Source organism: Oncorhynchus tshawytscha, linkage group LG22 (assembly GCF_018296145.1).
Source record: "Oncorhynchus tshawytscha isolate Ot180627B linkage group LG22, Otsh_v2.0, whole genome shotgun sequence".
Taxonomy (NCBI): domain Eukaryota; kingdom Metazoa; phylum Chordata; class Actinopteri; order Salmoniformes; family Salmonidae; genus Oncorhynchus; species Oncorhynchus tshawytscha.
The window spans coordinates 28,056,463-28,074,928 of NC_056450.1; the positions used below are offsets into that span (position 1 = coordinate 28,056,463).

The 18,466-nt window shown below is 42.6% G+C and overlaps 2 protein-coding genes across 2 annotated transcripts; both read left to right on the forward strand.

Moving 5' to 3' along the window:
• The first annotated feature begins 9,385 nt into the window (after positions 1 to 9,385).
• LOC112221461 (pro-thyrotropin-releasing hormone-A) lies at positions 9,386 to 12,108 on the forward strand. Its single transcript, XM_024383603.2, has 4 exons — positions 9,386 to 9,504; positions 9,755 to 9,957; positions 10,767 to 11,362; positions 11,702 to 12,108. Exons 2-3 carry the CDS (start codon positions 9,765 to 9,767, stop codon positions 11,348 to 11,350), a joined length of 777 nt encoding a protein of 258 aa, XP_024239371.1. The 5' UTR covers positions 9,386 to 9,504; positions 9,755 to 9,764; the 3' UTR covers positions 11,351 to 11,362; positions 11,702 to 12,108.
• Positions 12,109 to 15,748: 3,640 nt separating this feature from the next.
• On the forward strand, positions 15,749 to 18,410 carry si:dkey-93l1.9 (uncharacterized protein LOC562339 homolog). Its single transcript, XM_024383604.2, has 3 exons — positions 15,749 to 16,097; positions 17,479 to 17,722; positions 17,916 to 18,410. Exons 1-3 carry the CDS (start codon positions 16,035 to 16,037, stop codon positions 18,110 to 18,112), a joined length of 504 nt encoding a protein of 167 aa, XP_024239372.1. The 5' UTR covers positions 15,749 to 16,034; the 3' UTR covers positions 18,113 to 18,410.
• The last annotated feature ends 56 nt before the right edge of the window (positions 18,411 to 18,466 follow it).

Below are 18,466 nucleotides of genomic sequence, written 5' to 3' on the forward strand. Positions count from 1 at the left end.
CGCAGTGAGATAAAGGTGAAATCCTGGTAAAAATGCCCTTAGGTGCTTTATCACAAAAATAAAATCCATACGTCCACAGACACAAGAAGAATCGATGACAATAGGTGCCAGACATTACTGTAGTATTCACTCTTGTGTTTTGCAGACATTACTTTAGTATACTAAGCAGTCACTGTCGTGTTTTTGCGGACATGACAGTAGTATACTATAGTATTCACTGTAGTGTTTTTGCAGACATGACAGTAGTATAAAGTGTGTGTGTGTGTGTGTGTGGTATTGTTGCTATTGGTTTATTTCTGAACAACCCTTTTGTGACCATGCTGTATTGAGGAAATGTTTGGTTTGTGGTCGGTTGTTCTGAATGGTATGTGTCGACTTTGACCATCAGTGAGTTTACTTGTGTGACAATAGTCAAGATGTTCAATATGTAAAGCCACTGCAATTATGTCCTTTTGTTTGGAGAGGCTTTGCTGGTTTGAGGTCCAGGCAGTTTATTGGCAGCGCCCTCCAATAAATAAGGTGACGTCTTTAAGTAAAATATCTATTGTTTACGTAAATGCCGTGGTTAACTGTTTTTCTACCATCAGAAGTACAGAATTGCTTTTCACTGTTTTTGGTCATCTTGTGATCTTGGTGAGCTGAATCTCTGTGAAAGCACTGTTGTATTTCAGATAGCTACAGTATCTAGTGGAAGTTCTAAGAATACTTTTTGGTGTACACTTGTTAAAATGTATGTTATTTATCTGTCTCAAACAAGCAAACCGGATCCTCTAAGCTTTAATAAACTTTGCTTGTTCTTTATCTGCCTCTGTACTGTTTCCCTTTAATGGGCCTAGAACCTGTGTCTAACGTTTAGATGTTACAATTGTAATAAACATTTATTTTTGCCAAGGTGTCTGGTCTGTTGCATTTCTCAGAGCTGTTTAGCCACCTCAACACGTGGCCTGTCACGAACCTGTGTCTTATGTTCTGGTTGAGGTGTTCCCCTCATTAAACAAGGACTGCCGTAGTTTGGTAGTTGTGCTATTTTAGCTAACCCTTATCGGCAGGTGTTACTACAATGTCATGTCCACGAAAACACTGCAGTAAATAATGCAGTATACTACAGTCATGTCTGCAAAAACACTACAGTGAGTACTACGGTAAAGTCTGCAATAAGACTACAGTGAATAACATAGTATAAAAATATAGTAATACTACAGTATTTAGACCTGGGTTCCCCAACTGGCAGCCCGCGGGTCATTTTATTGAAAATAGTTTATTTCATTTTTATTGTTGGACATAAGACTATAAAAACACCACACAAAAAAATGGGGAAATATATTTCAATGTATTCCCACGCATAAAATAGTGATATATGATCAAATACAAATGTAAGAAAGGTTTGAAATTATTGTTTTTAGTCAAATGTTATATCTGTTTGGGCTTCTTGCTGTCAATTTGCAGTCTACAAATGATTTGTTATGTTCCGGCCCCCTGACCATCTGTTCAAGACAAAACATCTGCCTGCGGCTGAATCTACTTGATGATCCCTCATTTAGACCATAGTATACTATAGTATTTTTTTAAATATTGGTTAGCTGTAAATGTGTAAAAAAAAATCATTAAAAAAGGACACAACTAGGACCACAACGGAAATAATCTTATTCTCATCAAATTTCAAAATAAATTGTATCTACATTTGTGGTTGTATTATGTTTTAAAATAGTCAAATCAAATCAATCAATCAAGAGATACTACAGTGTGGACAATAGTATTCTACAATAAACTACACAATTCTATAGTAAGCACTATATGATCGAGGGGGATCGTTAGACTAAATCCCTGGCATGACCTCCCCAAGGAGAGCACATAAAAATCAAAACTGCATCGACGCAGCTAGCAGTCCAATTGATCAAAAGATTCTAAAGTAAGCAGTACGTGATCGCAGAATACTAGTGTGTAGTATAGTATTCTACAGTATACTACAACATTCTAAAGTAAGCACTACATCACAGGTGTCAAATTAATTCCATGGAGGGCCGAGTGTCTGCGGGGTTTTGCTCCTTCCTTAAGGTCACTAATTAGTAAAGAACTCCCCTCACCTGGTTGTCTAGGTCTTAACTGAAAGGAAAAACCCAAAACCTGCAGACACTAGTCCCTCCATGGAATGAGTTTGACACCCCTGCACTACACAACTGAGGAATACTACAGTGCGTAGTATAGTATTCTATAGTGTAGAATGCTATACTCCATCATTCTAAAGTAAGCACTACATGATCAAGGGATACTTCAATGTGGAATATAGCATTCTACAGTATACTACAGAATTCTATAGTAAGTACTATAGTATTCTATAGTAAACTGTAGTATTTTTATATGTGGGAGATCTCTTTGTTTGAGAACAAGCAAGGTAATCTCCTTGACAACTGACAGGTCAAAGGGTCATGGCTATGACTGATGCCATGGCATTGGGTGTACCCGTGTGTTTCTGCAAGACAAGCTTTTATTCCTAGAATCCCAGCACTCAGAAGAACCCTGTTACCGAGTGCCTACCTACAGTACAGTATTAGACATTCCATATGACTCTGTCTGACCTCAGTACAAAACCCCCAAAACATTATAATTTCTTCTCCAAGCAAGTTAAGCAGCCACACTAAATTCACCAAAATCGAATATCTGAATCTTACATCTGCAATGGACTCAGGCGTTGAGAGGGAAAGATCAGCTCAATCTTCCTCTATTAGACGTGGTGTCAGACAGTACCTGACTGTGACAGAGGGAGGGAAGGAAAGAGAGAAAGATGAAAGAGATGATGAGTGCGCTGTAGCATGTGGTAGCGGAGTGCCAATCACGTTCTCCGTCTCGAGGAACACACAGCCGCCTCTCAGGTTATTGAGGGATAATGGAATTCTCAGAGTCACGCCGCACAGCTTAAGACAGAGATTCAATCTGAAGAGAAATAATGCAAACTTTGTTTTGTTTCTCTCTGTCTGTGTGTTGGGATTCCAGTGCACCCTTGGGTGTGGTGAAAGATGGAGAATTTTTTTGTATATTTGGATCCCCATTAGCTTTAGCAGAAGAAGCAGCTACTCTTCCTGGGGTCAACAAAAAAAAACATGACAAGTAACGAAACACTGATACACTGAAAGACAAGGACAGTCACACAAACAATACAACAACAAAAAATGTGTGTGTGTGTGTGTGTGTGTGTGTGTACCCTCACAGTCCCTGCTGTTCCATGAGATGTGGTTTAATCCATTTTTTAAAGGTAATTTAGCTTTTTGCTTGAGTAATTGGTGATGAAAGGTAGTTCCATGCGATCATGGCTCTGTGAATTTGTTTTGGACTTGGGGACTGTGAAGAGACCCCAGGTGGCATGTCTTGTGGGGTATGTGTGGGTGTCTGAGCTGTATGTAATTTGATTATGTAGACAATCTGACATTTTCATCACAGTAATATTTCTCATAAAAACTATGTGAGGCAATTCATTTCTCATCAACCCTCAACCAGGAAAGACTGGTATGCATGTTGTTGATGTTAGTTCTGTATGTCCAGTTAAGGGCAAGATGTGCAGCTCTGTTTTGAGCCAGCTGCAGCTTTGCTGTCATCTGAGTCATTGCAGTACAGTTGAGTGTCCTTCTTTATATGTATCCTGAAGGTCAGTAGTTAACTTGTTCTCTGAAAAATAGCATTGTATTTGGTCAAACACAATTATTTCCATCAGTTTACTAAGATAGATTCATTCTGCTGGAGGAGAGAGATCAACAGTGAAAGAAATCAGAGTAGTGACTTTGGCCTCCCAGCAACAACCTGGCGAAGAGCCGAACATGTGGGCACAAGTCACAATGCCCCAAAGTAGCACCTAAATATAGGGCTAGGATTAAACATGTTTGTGAAATGAAACACCTCGATCCAGTGAGGAAGTTTAGGGGCACAGCCGAAGCAAACCCTGCTGATTCTCTCACATTTCTCCCATGTTTTCTGTCTCAGAGCCCATACTTTGTGATGCACGCCTGTCCTCTCGCCCCCTGCAGTTCATATAAGGAAATCAGTCAATTTAAATAAATAAATTTGGCCCTAATCTATGGATTTCACATGACTGGGCAGGGGTGCAGCCATGGGTGGGCCTGGGAGGGCATAGGCCCACCCACTGGGGAGCCAGGCCAAGCCAATCAGAATGAACTTTACCCCACAAAGGGGCTTTATTAGAGACAAAAATACTCCTCAGTTTCATCAGCTGCCCAGGTGGCTGGCCTCAGAAGAAGCAGGATGTGAAGGTCCTGGACTGGCGTGGTCTAAGGTTGTGAGGCCCGTTGGACGTTCTGCCAAATTCTCTAAAACAACATTGGAGGTGGCTTATGATAAAGAAATGAACATTAAATTCTCTGGTAACACCTCTGGTGGACATCCCTGCAGTCAGCATGCCAATTGCACATTCTCTCAAAACATAGGACTGTGGCATTGTGTTGTGTGATAAAACGGCACATTTTAAAATGGCCTTTTATTGTCCCCCCCAGCACAAGGTACACCTGTGTAATGATCATGCTGGTTAATCAGCTTCTTGATATGCCACACCTGTCAGGTGGATGGACTATCTTGGCAGGAGAAAGGAGAAATGCTCACTAACAGAGATGTAAACAAATTTGTATACAAGATTTGAGAGAAAAAATATGTTCGTATGGGATCTTTTATTTCAGCTCATGAAACACTTTACATGTTGCATTTATATTTTGGCCAGTATATATTTTGGTACATGTAACACTTCTTGGAGTGAGGTAGAACTGGTCTCTCATGTGCGTCCAGCCCCCATGGTATTAGACAGGCGTGAGCTGCCTGCAGCCAATGGATGGATCTGTGGGCCGCATTGACTAGTGAGAGGGAGTCAGTGAGGCTGAAGATGTGCTCACTGTAACTCACTTAGGCTTCACCAGGCACTACATACAGCTGAGAGAGTTATACTTTAATACCCTACCCTCCAATTAGGGCTCCAAGGGTACCACCTTGAACCAACTAGGGTTCTCCTATTGGGACAGCTGAATAACCCTTGGTACCCCTTTTTCTAAAAGTGTACATCTGTTGAACCCCACCGCAATGTAAAATACAAAACCTGTAATTAAAACACAACATTTTACCACTTCTAAAAGCAATAGAGGGATATAATGTCTTTCTCACAACCTATGGCTTTAACAGTAAATGGCCATTACCCTCTATTATCCCATCAGTCCATAGTTAGTATGCAGTTGGTGTGTTGGGTTTGACTCAGAGCCTGAAGAGCAACATAGAACAACCAGCCTTCCAGACCCCCTCTGACCTCAGTATCCAGATATTGCCTCATCACCAGTCCCCCACCCAGCAACCTCCATGACCAGGGCCTGTCAATGCCAGGTTAGAGGTGGATGTCACATTGTCACTCCATCCACACTCCAGCTCTTCTGTTTATATGTTTATTTGACTTTTTCTCTTTCTGAATCTGTCTGTTTCCATCCTGTCTGTCTCTCAGCAGCTAGTAGCCACCACACAGAGAGACTTATGTCCCTGGCAGCTGTCTGGTCAGTATTTCTTACCTCTGACTGCTTCAGTTAGGCTTCTGTGTTATTTTCCCTCTTTCTCCCTCTTTCTCTCTTGCTCTCACACTCTCCCTCTTAGTTGGATTCCACCTCTGTTTCACTGTTCTCTCACTTACACCCACATATTAGGCTTCGGGAACTTTGGGGACACTTGCCGCCTCTCTTTCTGACTCACCTATCTTTTGATGTGTGTTTCCCTTGCTCTGTTGCGTTCACTTTTGCAAAACTTCTCCTTCTCGCCCTGAGTGTTGAGAGAACATTCCAAACAGCCACTGGTGGCATTCTGTTTCTCCATGGGAGAAAACTCTGAAAAACAAGCCCAAACTCTAGCCATTACTGAACCTGTGAGCAGTCAGGGGCTGTATGATTCAGCTTCAAGAGTTAATTAAGTAAAATAATTTCTCTTGATTATGTCCAACTTCCTACTTTATCACGGGAACGCTTATCAGATCTGCAAGTAGAAACCAAAACTTTATAAACTTCCTCACGACTGAAAACAATTCATAACAAGGACAGTGGAAAGTAAACAGTGGATGTTGAGGAAGACAAGCATCATTGCAGAGTGTATGTTTAAGATGTCCTCTTCGCCAGCATATACTGTAGAGCTGCTCTCTAATTGTTATGATTCCCCACTCTTAATAACCCTCCTCCAACCTCCTTTGTATTTGGTCTTATTGATGAGAGGTGAAGGAAGGAAGCGCTTGCCTTAATTATAGTCTAGTGCCTATAAGCATCGCACAAGGGAACTCCATTAGGGACAGAGCGCCTCCAGAACAGTGTCATGAATAAACAACTGCCAAAAAGCATGGCTGTTTAAAATGTGAACTACCCACAACTTTAACACCCAGCAAGTGCACGTAACATGAGGGAAGAGCAGACTAGACCTACAGTAACATGAGGGGAACGTGTCACCTATCAGTGAGTCCTTTTTTTCAATGCATACATTTAAATATCTGAATCATAGAGTTGTTAGATATAAAGAGTGCTATAACTACAGTCTTATCCAGAGTGACTTACATTAGTGCTGTCACACCCTGATCTGTTTCACCTGTCCTTGTGATTGTTTCCACCCCCTCCAGGTGTTGCTTATTATCCCCGGTGTATATATCCCTGTGTTTCCTGTCTCTCTGTGCCAGTGTTTTTCCATGCTCCGATTTTTTCCCCAGTCTCTTTTGGTTCTAGTTCTCCTGGTTTCGACGCTTGCCTGTCCTGACTCCGAACCCACCTGCCTGACCACTCTGCCTGCTCTGTCTTCAAGCCTGCCTATCCCCTTGTACTGTTTGGACTCGGATTTGGTTACTGAACCCCTGCCTGGCCTGACCTCGAGACGGCCCTTCGTCTGGTACCTTTTTGGACTCTCACCCGGTTTATGACTCTCGCTTGTCCCTGACCTACCTCTTGCCTACCCCTTGGATTAATACATTTCGGGACTCAACCATCTGCATTTGGGTCTCGCCTTGTGTCCTTATAAGTGCATTCATCATAAGATGGCTAGGTGAGATGACATATCACAATCGTAACAACAACAGTTATCAGCAAAGTATATGAAAAGACAAGTGCATACTCTTATCCTACTCCACAGGTAGGTCAGAGGCCACAGAGTTTTCTAGATTCTAATTCTATCCTATTAGAACACATCCACTCCATGTACAGTATTTTACTCATTAGAAGCTCTCCCTCATCTGCTTTTACATAGGCTTCAAATGAGCACAGAATTAATCAAATCACAACTCCACTTTCACCATCTTACAGGGTTAGCGAACACGGGTCTTCCGTAGGCTAGAAAAACCAACAAACACACGGTTTCTCATCTGCTGTGCTGGGTGCATAACTAATTGGTCCCCATGCAGCATGTAGACCTATGTCTTTACACACTGTGATTACAGTTTGAGGCGCGGAGACGACTGCAGAAGAGGAGGCCTCACAGGTTAGACATGCTCTGGTGTTAATTGTGCTTCTGTCGCTAGCCGTGTCCCTCACAGAAGAGTACTTTAGCAAGTAATCACCCCCAGTCTGGACACCCGCTTTAAAAATCTGTTCTCTGAATCAAGTGGGGGGGTGGATAGACCCCAGTCCAGGCCCTGAGTGATGTTTCACAGAAGAACCTAACTTCAGTTCTGCAGAATGTCCCTGGTGTGGTTTAACTAGATAAGCTACAGTATATCTCCTACGTAAGGTGTGGAGGTTTGGCTAGAAATCAGCAAGATCTTGTTCTATGAATTAAAGGTGCACTTCATAGCTTGTATTTCCGCTAGGCTTGGGCAGCACGTATTGATAGGGGTCGACTTTTACATTGAAAGTCAGTGTTTTTTGCTTCAATAGATGGACAGGGACATGCAACTATAGTTTTCCTTCACAGAAAATACTTCAGTGCAACATTCGGCAAAAAAATAGCTTCATTTTCATCAGAATACAAAAGTGCAACACTATCAAGTACATGAGCTTACAATGAAACATCTGTTGGAAGGTGAACCTTTGCCCCAGTCTGAGGTCCTGAGTTCTGGAGCAGGTTGTTATCAAGGATCGCTCTATATTTTGCTCCGTTCATCTTTCCCTCGATTCTGACTAGTCTCCTGGATGCTGAAAAACATCCCCATATCATGATGATGCCACCACCACGCTTCACCGTAGGGATGGTGCCAGGTTTCCTCCAGACGTGACGCTTAGCATTCAGGCCAAAAAGTTACATCTTGGTTTCATCGGACTCGAGAATCTTATTTCTCATGGTCTGAGTCCTTTAGGTGCCTTTTGGCAAACTCCAAGTGGCCTGCCTTTTACTGAGGAGTGGCTTCAGTCTGGCCACTCTACCATAAAGGCCTGATTGGTGGAGTGCTGCAGAGAAGGTTGTCCGTTCTGTTTTTTTTTTTGCAAACATTCCTAAAAACCTGGTTTTCTTTGTCATTATGGGGTATTGTGTGTAGATTGATGATAAAAAAAAAAATACTAAATCAATTTTAGAATAAGGCTTTAACATATCAAACTGTGGAAAAAGTCAAGAGGTCTGAGCTGTGTGGTAGCTGTTTGAACAGACAGTGCATAATGATCCCAGTCCAGCCGCTTCGCAAGTTAGGATAATATTGTTTGCGCTCCTCAAAGATTTCCAACAGGTGTGGGCGGGACCACGAGTGCATTAATAAATGTGCGCTTGAGGGATGTGGTGAGCTCACATCGCGCATGAGGCACCATGTCTCGCACCTGTGACCGCAAGGGGCTGATCTAGAGCCTTCTGGCCATCTATTCTTATTGACTCACAGCACAGGAGCATAGCTATATTACCATATGTTTAAATTCTATAAGAATTTAGGAAAATAATGACATGGAGATGGTGCACAACAACGTCCTTTCCAACATGACGCACCAATGAATGTCTATAATTGGAAATAAAATACAGATATAGGGGCTGTAACTAGTAGGTTTATGAATGAATCCAAACATTTTCATAATTGACATTTAGTGTAGGCCTAATCAAAACAAACTACTAGTAAGTAAAGCCACACTCGCAAAATAAGTGAATTAATTTAAATCGGTGTTCTGCCAAATTATCGCACTCACATATGATAAGAAGATTTATGAATGAATCCTCTCTTTCAGTTATCATCAAGTGCCAATTTCACTCCCACAGATTAGGCTGGTCCGCCCAGCTGGCGCCCAAGAGAATAACCGGACATCGTCCTCTAGAGGTTATAACTGACTTTAATCCAATTGCGCACGAATTTGTGACATCATTTGAATCCTATGAAAGGAATCCTATGAAATTACTACAACGTGGTTGGCGTGACGATGGTAACCACTGACTATAAATGGCTGGACTTGTTGTATCTGCACATACCTCTAAACTTGGCCTCAATCGGTCTCCAAGCGCTGCAAGAGGCAAAGAACAACCTTTCTAGTTGGTTTGCTGCAATTAGGTTATTGAAGGTGCTGTGAGTGACACTAGCCAGAAAACAAATCTAAGGTACGTTTGGGTCACTTTAATTCGTATTTTTGTACATGGACGTGCTCCCAAAATATTATTTGCAAATATCTATTCCAAAAAGGAATTTCCAGTTTTACGCACCGATATTGAAACGTATTATGTGCGTAAAACAGAGAGAACTCAAAATTCGTTATGCAACGCCAAGTCAATGAATTATTATGCAACCTGCATGCTTTTAAAGTAGTATATCTCCACTAATAATGATATTCTCTTGTTTTCGAACGACTAGCCAAGTTACCATGAAGTCCGCCTGCCTGATCATTCTGGCATCTCTAGTGGTCTGCAACCTGACGTTGGCTCGAGGACAGGGCATCCCCGCTGAGGAGGAGACGGGGGACCGGCAGACTATTGACGATATCATCCTACAGAGAGCCGAGAGCCTCCTGCTCCGCTCCATTCTCAAAAATATAGAGGATGAGGATGGCGCGAACGGTGCTTAATAGTTGCTTTTTGATCTTTTTGATGTTTTTGGCAAAGTGGCCGCCTTTGACGAGAGCTGTGGTGTTTAACATGAATTACAAAGCAAAGAAATGAACACAAATTATGATGTTTTATTGTCACATTCACCAAATGGTGCAGTGAAATGTGCTGTTTTACAGGGTCGGTCATAGTAGTATGGAGCAAATTAGGGTTAAATGCCTTGCCCATGGGCACATCGACAGATTTAACGACCTTTCGGTTGATCAGCCAAACGACGCTCAAACCGCTAGGCTACCTGCCACCCACTGAACACACAAAGTCAAGTCATGCATTTTTATGCCTATTTATAGTAACTTTGCACGAAGACAAATCATTCGATTGTATAGTTTCACAAAGACAGAAACTAAATTATTTCGATTACATGGTATTTATACAGAAATAACCCAGGATTTCAAATATGTTTTATTCGTGTTTTGTGCAAGATTAACGTGAATAAATGAATAGATGTTGTTATTTGTTCGGATGAAAATAAATTTGGAGAGGGCAATCTGCAAAGCGCGCGTAAAACGTATCCATTATTTTCCCGCAGTCCTGGCACCAAAGCACACAGTTTAATGGTGGAAGAATGAAAACAGAAAAAAATATACACAAAGTTTTACATAGATTATCTAAAATATATATTTTTTCTAACTTTCACAGGTAAATGCCATTAACACGGTGTGTGTTCAAGTGGAAATGCATGTACGCATGTCATTACAAGTGGTGGTAGATTGATATTTTCCGCTGTCCCTAAACTAATAATGTATTAATTGTTTTTACAGAAGGGTTGACCTCTCAGCCAGAGTGGCTGGTGAAGCGGCAGCATCCCGGTAAGAGGTACCAGGAGGAGCTGGAAAAAAGGCAACACCCTGGGAAGCGAGAGGAGGACGAGGACGAAGACTATGGCGAGGTTCAGAAAAGACAGCACCCGGGAAAACGCGAAGACGAATTTGACTCTTTTGTGGACCTCCAGAGAAGACAGCATCCAGGCAAGCGCTTAATACTGGAGCAGATTACAGAGAACCCCGCATTTCTAAGTGAACTCTCCAAACGTCAGCACCCGGGCAAGCGCTACGTGATGTACTACAGTAAGCGCCAGCATCCCGGCAGGCGAGAGGTGGACGACGAGTCAGACGCAGGGGACCTCAAGGAGTTGGAGAAGCGCCAACACCCCGGCAAACGCTACTTGGATAACACGAGCCCGGATTTGGACGCCAACAGTCCCTGTGACGTGCTGGACCCTGGCTGCAGTAAGGCCAACCTGTTGCTCCAGCTATTAGACAACGTGAACAAGAGTCGCGCGGAGAAGAGACAGCACCCAGGCAAAAGGTCCGCACCTGTCGAGGATTTGACCGAACAGGAGTAACTAGCGGGGCTGGTGGGTGCTGTGTGTGAATGACCGATGTAAAGAATAAAATGTGTAAATTGATATAATGAATGATTTATTATGAATATAGTACGGACCCCTCTATCACAGGTAGACTACCGTGTCTCTGGAAAGCTGCTTTTATGACGAATATCCAGAAAACACGCTCAGAAAGCATCTAGATCGAAAAGTTTAAATCGTATCATTTTTTTTGCGGAAACTTGTTGGTAATTACGCACGCTGATTGTCAGAATTATTAACGCTCATCTGGATTTTAAGTTAATGAATAGCTGTGTTGGTTGCTGGCACTATCTTCTTGTAATGAGATGTTCAAACATATTCTTTTTCCAGATGAAGCCCACGTGGGGAAGAAATAAAGACTAAAGCGACGGGATTAGCTATTGGCTCTGCAGTCTGTCTGTATCCAGCTGAGGACGCAGTCTCGGAATCTGCTCTTTTTCTGTCTGACCTTGAATTGAATAGGCTAAGTGTAATTTTCAGAGTTATATCAAGTAAATGTGTTATATACGACAAATTGACCTGTAGTTTGTTTTATGATTTAGGCCTAATGCGTTTGTGGTCAAATATGTGGATATACCCCTACAAAATAATTTTGTGCGTCTCTTGATTACTTTTCTACTTGAATATTCTTGCATGGTATAACTGATTCATTGATGTGCATTTTGTTACTTTTGCCTTAAAGCATATTATGATTCTACAACTCTATACAATAAAACGCATTGGTACAGATGACTGAGGTTTGGTCTACTACAGTATGTTTTTCGTTTGACATTCAGAGAAAGCCTCTCCCTAGCCTATCAATTTACATGCGATGGTCCATTAAATATTTTAATCCTCCCCGAGGGTTTTCAGGTGCAGTGAGCTAGCCTTCCTGCAAAAATATAGCGACCAACGTGGTCGAACTAACAAAGCAATTACAGCGCAATCGTTAATGAAAGTAAATTGATAGCAGACCGTCTGCTTGTCAGTTACGCTCGCCTCACATTTAATTAGCCTCATTCCATCAATACCTTACCATAACTTTTACCCGCATGCCTTAGTGAGCAGCCCTATGGGACTCCCGAGTCTGTCTAAGGCACTCCATCTCAGTGCAAGATGCGTCACTGCAGACCCTGGTTCGATTCCAGGCTGTATCACAACCGGCCGTGATTGGGAAACTCAAAATATACACTATATATACAAAAGTATGTGGCACGCCTTCAAATTAGTGGATTTGGCTATTTCAGCCACACCCATTGCTGACAGGCGTATAAAATCGAGCACACAGCCATGCAATTACCAGAGACAAACATTGGCAATAGAATGACCTTACTGAAGAGCTCAGTGACTTTCAAGGTAGCACCATCATAGGAAGACACCTTTCACACAAGTCAGTTCTTAAAATGTCTGCCCTGCTAGAGCTGCCCCAGTCAACTGTAAGTGATGTTATTGTGAAGTGGAAACATCAGGATTGCAGAGTGCTGAAACACATAGTGTGTAAAAAATTGCCTGTCCTTGTAACACTCACTACCGAGTTCAAACGGCCTCTGGAAGGAACATCAGAGGAAGCTTCATGAAATGGGTTTCCCATGGCCGAGTAGCCAACACAAGCCTACGATCACCATGCCCAATGTCAAGTGTCGGCTGGAGTGGTGTAAAGCTCACCGCCATTGGACTCTGACGCAGTGGTAACACATTTTCTGGAATGATTAATCACACTTCACCATCTGACAGTCTGACAGAAGAATCTGGGTTTGGCGGAAGCCAGGAGAACGCTCCTGCCCAAATGCATAGTGCCAACTGTAATTTTTGGTGGAGGAGGAATAATGGTATGGGGCTGTTTTTCATGGTTCGAGCCCCTTAGTTCCAGTGAAGATAAATCTTAACGCTACAGCATAAAATAACATTCTAGATGATTCTTTGCTTCCAACTTTGTGGCAACAGTTTGTGGAAGGCCATTTCCTGTTTTAGCATGACAATTTCCCCGTGCACAAATAATTGGAACGCCGACTGCGAGCCAGGCCTAATAGCCCAACATCAGAGCCCGACCTAATCAATGCTCTTGTGGCTGAATGGAAGTCCCCACAGCAATGTTCCATCATCTAGTGGAAAGCCTTCCCAGAAGAGTGGAGGCTGTTATGGCAACAAAGGTGAGACCAACTCCATATGAATGCCCATGATTTTGGAATGACATGTTCGACGAGCAGATGTCCACATTACTTTGGTCATGTAGTGTACAACTCATCACGACCCACACATAGTTCCTACATTTCAGTCAGATTGCCCCAGAGCTTGTTGCTATATCAAGTCACTTTGACTTTGAAGAGTCAGGCTGTTGAGCAGCAGATGCCATCTGTTATTAACTGACAGAAATAGGCCTGAATGAGAGCATTATAGACCCAAAGACTATGCATCCCAGATGAGTGTAATTTACACCAAATATCAGAGGATGGAGTCTAATTTAGTCAAAGAGAATTCAGCAAGCAACACGCTTTATTAAAGACACAAAGAGAGAGAGACAGAGGGGGGGGGACTGAGGGGCAGAGAGTGGGAGAAGGAGAGCGGGTGAGAGAGAGAGAGAGCAAGAGAGAGTGGGAGACAGAGAGGGAGAGATAGAGAAAGAGGGATAGAGAGAGAGAAAGGGAGAGAGAGTGCATTTTTTATTGTTTATTTCACTTTTGTTTATTACCTATTTCACTTGCTTTGGCAATGTAAACATGTTTCCCATGCCAATAAAGCCCTTGTATTGAGAGGGAGAGAGAAAGAGGGAGAGAAAGGTTTATAAAGTGGGAAAGAGATAATAACTATGAAAGTAACCTAGGTTGTTGGTGTCTGGGTGGTAAGAGAAAGTGAAAGGAGTTGCTTCTTCCCTATACACTGAACACTTTATGTGTCACTGTTTCCCTCCCTCTTATCCTCTATACTCCCTGAAATGCCTTGATGACAAGTTCATGTTGTGTGGGAGATGGGTTTTGCTTACAAAGACATTTCCAGGGCAATAATATCTTTCATGATGGACCTGCCACTTGCTTATTGTTTTTAAAACCCTCTCTTTTAATAGTGTAGCTAAATAATGATTCATGTTATCTCTCTCTCTCTCTCCCCCTCTGTCTCCCCCCTCTCCATCTCTCTCTCTTTGTGTCTTTAATAAAGCTTGTTGCTTGCTGAACTCTCTTTGACTAAATTAGACTCCATCCTCTGACATTTGAGCTAACACTTTTTTTCTCATGTTGTTACTCTAAAAGCACTCCAACTGTCACTCCTGGACCTTAGAGCTTTTTATGTCTCTATTTTGGTTTGGTCAGGGTGGGATTTGGGTGGGCATTCTATGTTCTTTTTTCTATGTTTTTGTATTTCTTTGTTTTGGCCGGGTATGGTTCTCAATTAGGGACAGCTGTCTATTGTTGTCTCTGATTGGGAACCATACATAGGTAGCTTTTTCCCACATGGTTTTTGTGGGTAGTTATTTTCTGTTTAGTGTTTTGCACCTTACAGGACTGTTTCGGTTATTCAATAAAAAGCATGAACACTTACCACGCTGCACTTTGGTCCGATTCCTCTTCTTCAGACGACGAAAACCGTTACACCAACTAGCTGAATCAGACAGCCGATCCCCATAAAGCAACACTGATGACGCATAATACACAACTGTTCCAACAGATGTGCCCATTGCCAATCACATTTATCACAGACATGGCTGAAGTAACACATAAAAAGTACTTATGTACTTCATTACTAACTCTCCTCTCCACCTCACTACTGTAGTGATAGGAGTGAATGCCAACACAGCAGCTGTGCCCAACTCTCCTCACCACTCATCATATCTGTCTTGCTGGATACCTGGAAGTGTGTGTGTGCGCACATCTATCCGTGTGTGTGTACGTGCGCGTGTGTGTACGTGCGTATGTGTGTACGTGCGTGTGTGTGTACGTGCGTGCGTGTGTGTGCGCACATCTATCCGTATGTGTGTACGTGCGTGTGTGTGTACGTGCGTGTGTGTGTACGTGCGTGTGTGTGTACGTGCGTGTGTGTGTACGTGCGTGTGTGTGTGTACGTGCGTGTGTGTGTACGTGCGTGTGTGTGTACGTATGTGTGTATGTGCGTGTGTGTGTACGTGCGTATGTGTGTACGTGCGTGTGTGTGCTTGTCAAACATGATCAACATTTTGTTTTGATATCCTACTTTTGTTTGTCTAACGCCACACTAAACGCTTGAAGGTAATGTTTAATGATAACTAAAATAACATCTTGTTCATTCCTGTTTGTCATCCATCAAAAAAATAGAACTTATTGAGACAATAAAACCAGAGGAGCAAGTATTATGTTCTTCATTGAGGGAAAACCCCTCCCACTCCAGAGCTGTGTGTACAGTATGTGTGTTTGTATCTGTTTAAGAAAGAAAGACCGAAAGAGAGAGCGATTGAGTGTACTGCGTTCGTATGATTGGACAGTGGGAGGGGTAGTTTTGAATAAGCAAAGCTCACACCTCTGGGAAATACACTCAACATTTTCCGTTTGGCTGCGTGAAGCCGGTGACAAGAAAGGCTACGGCAAACTGCAGATGACAGCTGATCTTTAGTCTACTTGCGAGATGTACGGTAGCCTACCGTGTGTAACGTATGTTACTATTCTAAACTAGTTTTCCTGTGTCGGTTATATCGGTAACCGCAGTTGTCTTGGCCAGCATGGACAGTGAAGCAAGGGCGAATGGGGAGGACATCACTCTCAACAAACTAGACGACATAGAAGTAAGTTAAACATTATAACCTCAAACCTCAGGCTACTGTAGCGGGGTCCTAGCACATTTTTAACTGTGTCATAAGCAACTAAATAGGATGTTGTACATTTTGACTGAACATTCGGATTTGGGCTACAAGGAGATAAGTTGCAGTTATGACCCACTGGGCAAAACAATGGTTGTCCCCGATTTATATTTACTATGTTACCTCTACCCCCGAGTCCAGGTTGTGTTTTCACATCATTTCAATCAATGTGATGACGTTGAATCAACATGGAAAACTGATTCGATTTGATGAAAAATCATCAACGTATTTAGTCTCTTTTCCACCCAACCTTTAACCTAAATCACATGACATGGTGAATTTTTTGTTGTTGATTTCACATTGAATTCACATTAGTTGACAACAAAATGTAAATCAAAATGAGATGTTGAACTGATGTCTGTGCCCAGTGGGGAATGTATAACTCCTACTGGTATGGAAACTTCACAAGTATTCCCCCAAGTTATTGATAAAATAACAGACCTACAATCCAATATAATTTACTGCTCGTCGTCTATTAGCTTCATTAAAGAGCATTCATAGCCTATAGTGGAGACATGAAGCGTTCAAACCTTTTGACTACGGAAATCATTTCACTGTCTGGCTCCTCGCCATATTTCTCGCCTCCGCGAAGAGCTGACTATGCCCTTTGTGTTTCGGAGTGTCGCACCCACTTGTGACATCTCGTATTTACCTTTATCCGTACTTGACAATTCACAACCCCACCTCCGTGAGAAGATGTGGACACCCGTGTGTGTTGTAGTTATAGAACACACCCTTCTGCCATAGAGGAAAGGCAGTGCCTGTAGTTAATCCACTGCATTCGTGTGTTTGAGTGTAGCAGTGTGATATTGTTCCCCTAGATTATTCACCAAATTGCACACAAGGACCAACTCAAATAGGCCAGGTCAAGAGGGGATGTTAATAATTTGATAATAATAATAATAATAATAATAATAATTCAGTTTATAAAAAAAAATGTAATTACAGCTAGCTAATGTTATTCTTTGGTGTACAAACACTTTTTCATAACAATATTGTACATACATGTGATTGTAAAGGTTTTGTATATTTTGGTTTGGCACATCGCGGGTTATCTGTATTTCCGTACCCCCTTATTGTTCTCTTTTGCCTGACCTTCGGCTAGCAAGGTGCCTGAGAGCTAGGACTGCGCCAAGGGTTAACATAATGTGTGTTGTCTCTTCGTGTGCAGGGCAAATAAAAATAATTTCACTAGCAGACCTTCAGTTGTGGCAGCGTCCTAATTAAAAGTACACAATGCAGAACGAACCACGCTACATGAGCATGTGTGACCCATAAGCCTGATGGTCTACCCTCTAACCCACAGGCAAACCACGACCGTCTTGACCCCTCTGGAAAGGTGTACCGAATGATTAACATGAATCACTATGCCACTAGGAAGAGTGTAGCTCAGAGTATGCTTGATGTGGCTCTACTCATGGCTAACTCATCCCAGCTAAAGACTGTCCTATACATGGAGTCACAGTACAGATTCTACAAACCTCTCATAGTACTGCTGTCCATGTCTATTACGCTACAGGTTGTCGTGGGACTACTGCTTGTCTTTATAGGTTAGTAATACACTATCTGTCACTCATTCACACATACTAACACACACACACACACACACACACACACACACACACACACACACACACACACACACACACACACACACACACACACACACACACACACACTATGGCTATCTGTAAACAGAAAGGTAAACATGTTTAATAACCTTCCTACTCTCTCTCTCTCTAGTGAAGTATGATCTGAATGATGTGAGGAAACACTCAAAGCTGAACATGATGAACAACACAGCAACAGTATTTGTTTTCTTCACAGTCATCATCAACATCTTCATCACTGCGCTAGGCTTTGAGGGTGCTGTGATAGGACTTCCAGAACCCCAATCTTTCCTTCTGACCACTGAACAGAACCAGACCGGAGGCCTCTAGGCCACAACCTCAAATCATCCTCAGACAACTGGTAGGTTGTAGAGCACAAGCTTAGCACAAGCTGGCCTCAATTTAACCGGAGGCTTGTACAACCTGAACACAACATCAGCAGAAACCTGGAACCTAACCCCAACCTACAGTACTGTCAGTTATCTCTACACTGACAGGGCAGTGCAGGTGCCAGAGGTCTGCACACTCAAAAAGTTCTACAGCTACACCATCGAGAGCATCCTGACCGGTTGCAGCCCCGCCTGGTATGGCAACTGATCAGCATCCGACCGTAAGGTGCTACAGAGGGTAGTGCGTACGGCCCAGTACATCACTGGGGCCAAGCTTCCTGCCATCCAGGACCTA

Coding starts and splice junctions, on each gene's coding strand:
- si:dkey-93l1.9 (XM_024383604.2), top strand. CDS start 16,035: ATGGACAGTGAAGCAAGGGCGAATGGGGAGGACATCACTCTCAACAAA. Junction 16,098..17,478: donor ACAAACTAGACGACATAGAA/GTAAGTTAAACA, acceptor TCTAACCCACAG/GCAAACCACGACCGTCTTGA. Junction 17,723..17,915: donor ACTACTGCTTGTCTTTATAG/GTTAGTAATACA, acceptor CTCTCTCTCTAG/TGAAGTATGATCTGAATGAT.
- LOC112221461 (XM_024383603.2), top strand. CDS start 9,765: ATGAAGTCCGCCTGCCTGATCATTCTGGCATCTCTAGTGGTCTGCAAC. Junction 9,958..10,766: donor GGATGAGGATGGCGCGAACG/GTGCTTAATAGT, acceptor TTGTTTTTACAG/AAGGGTTGACCTCTCAGCCA.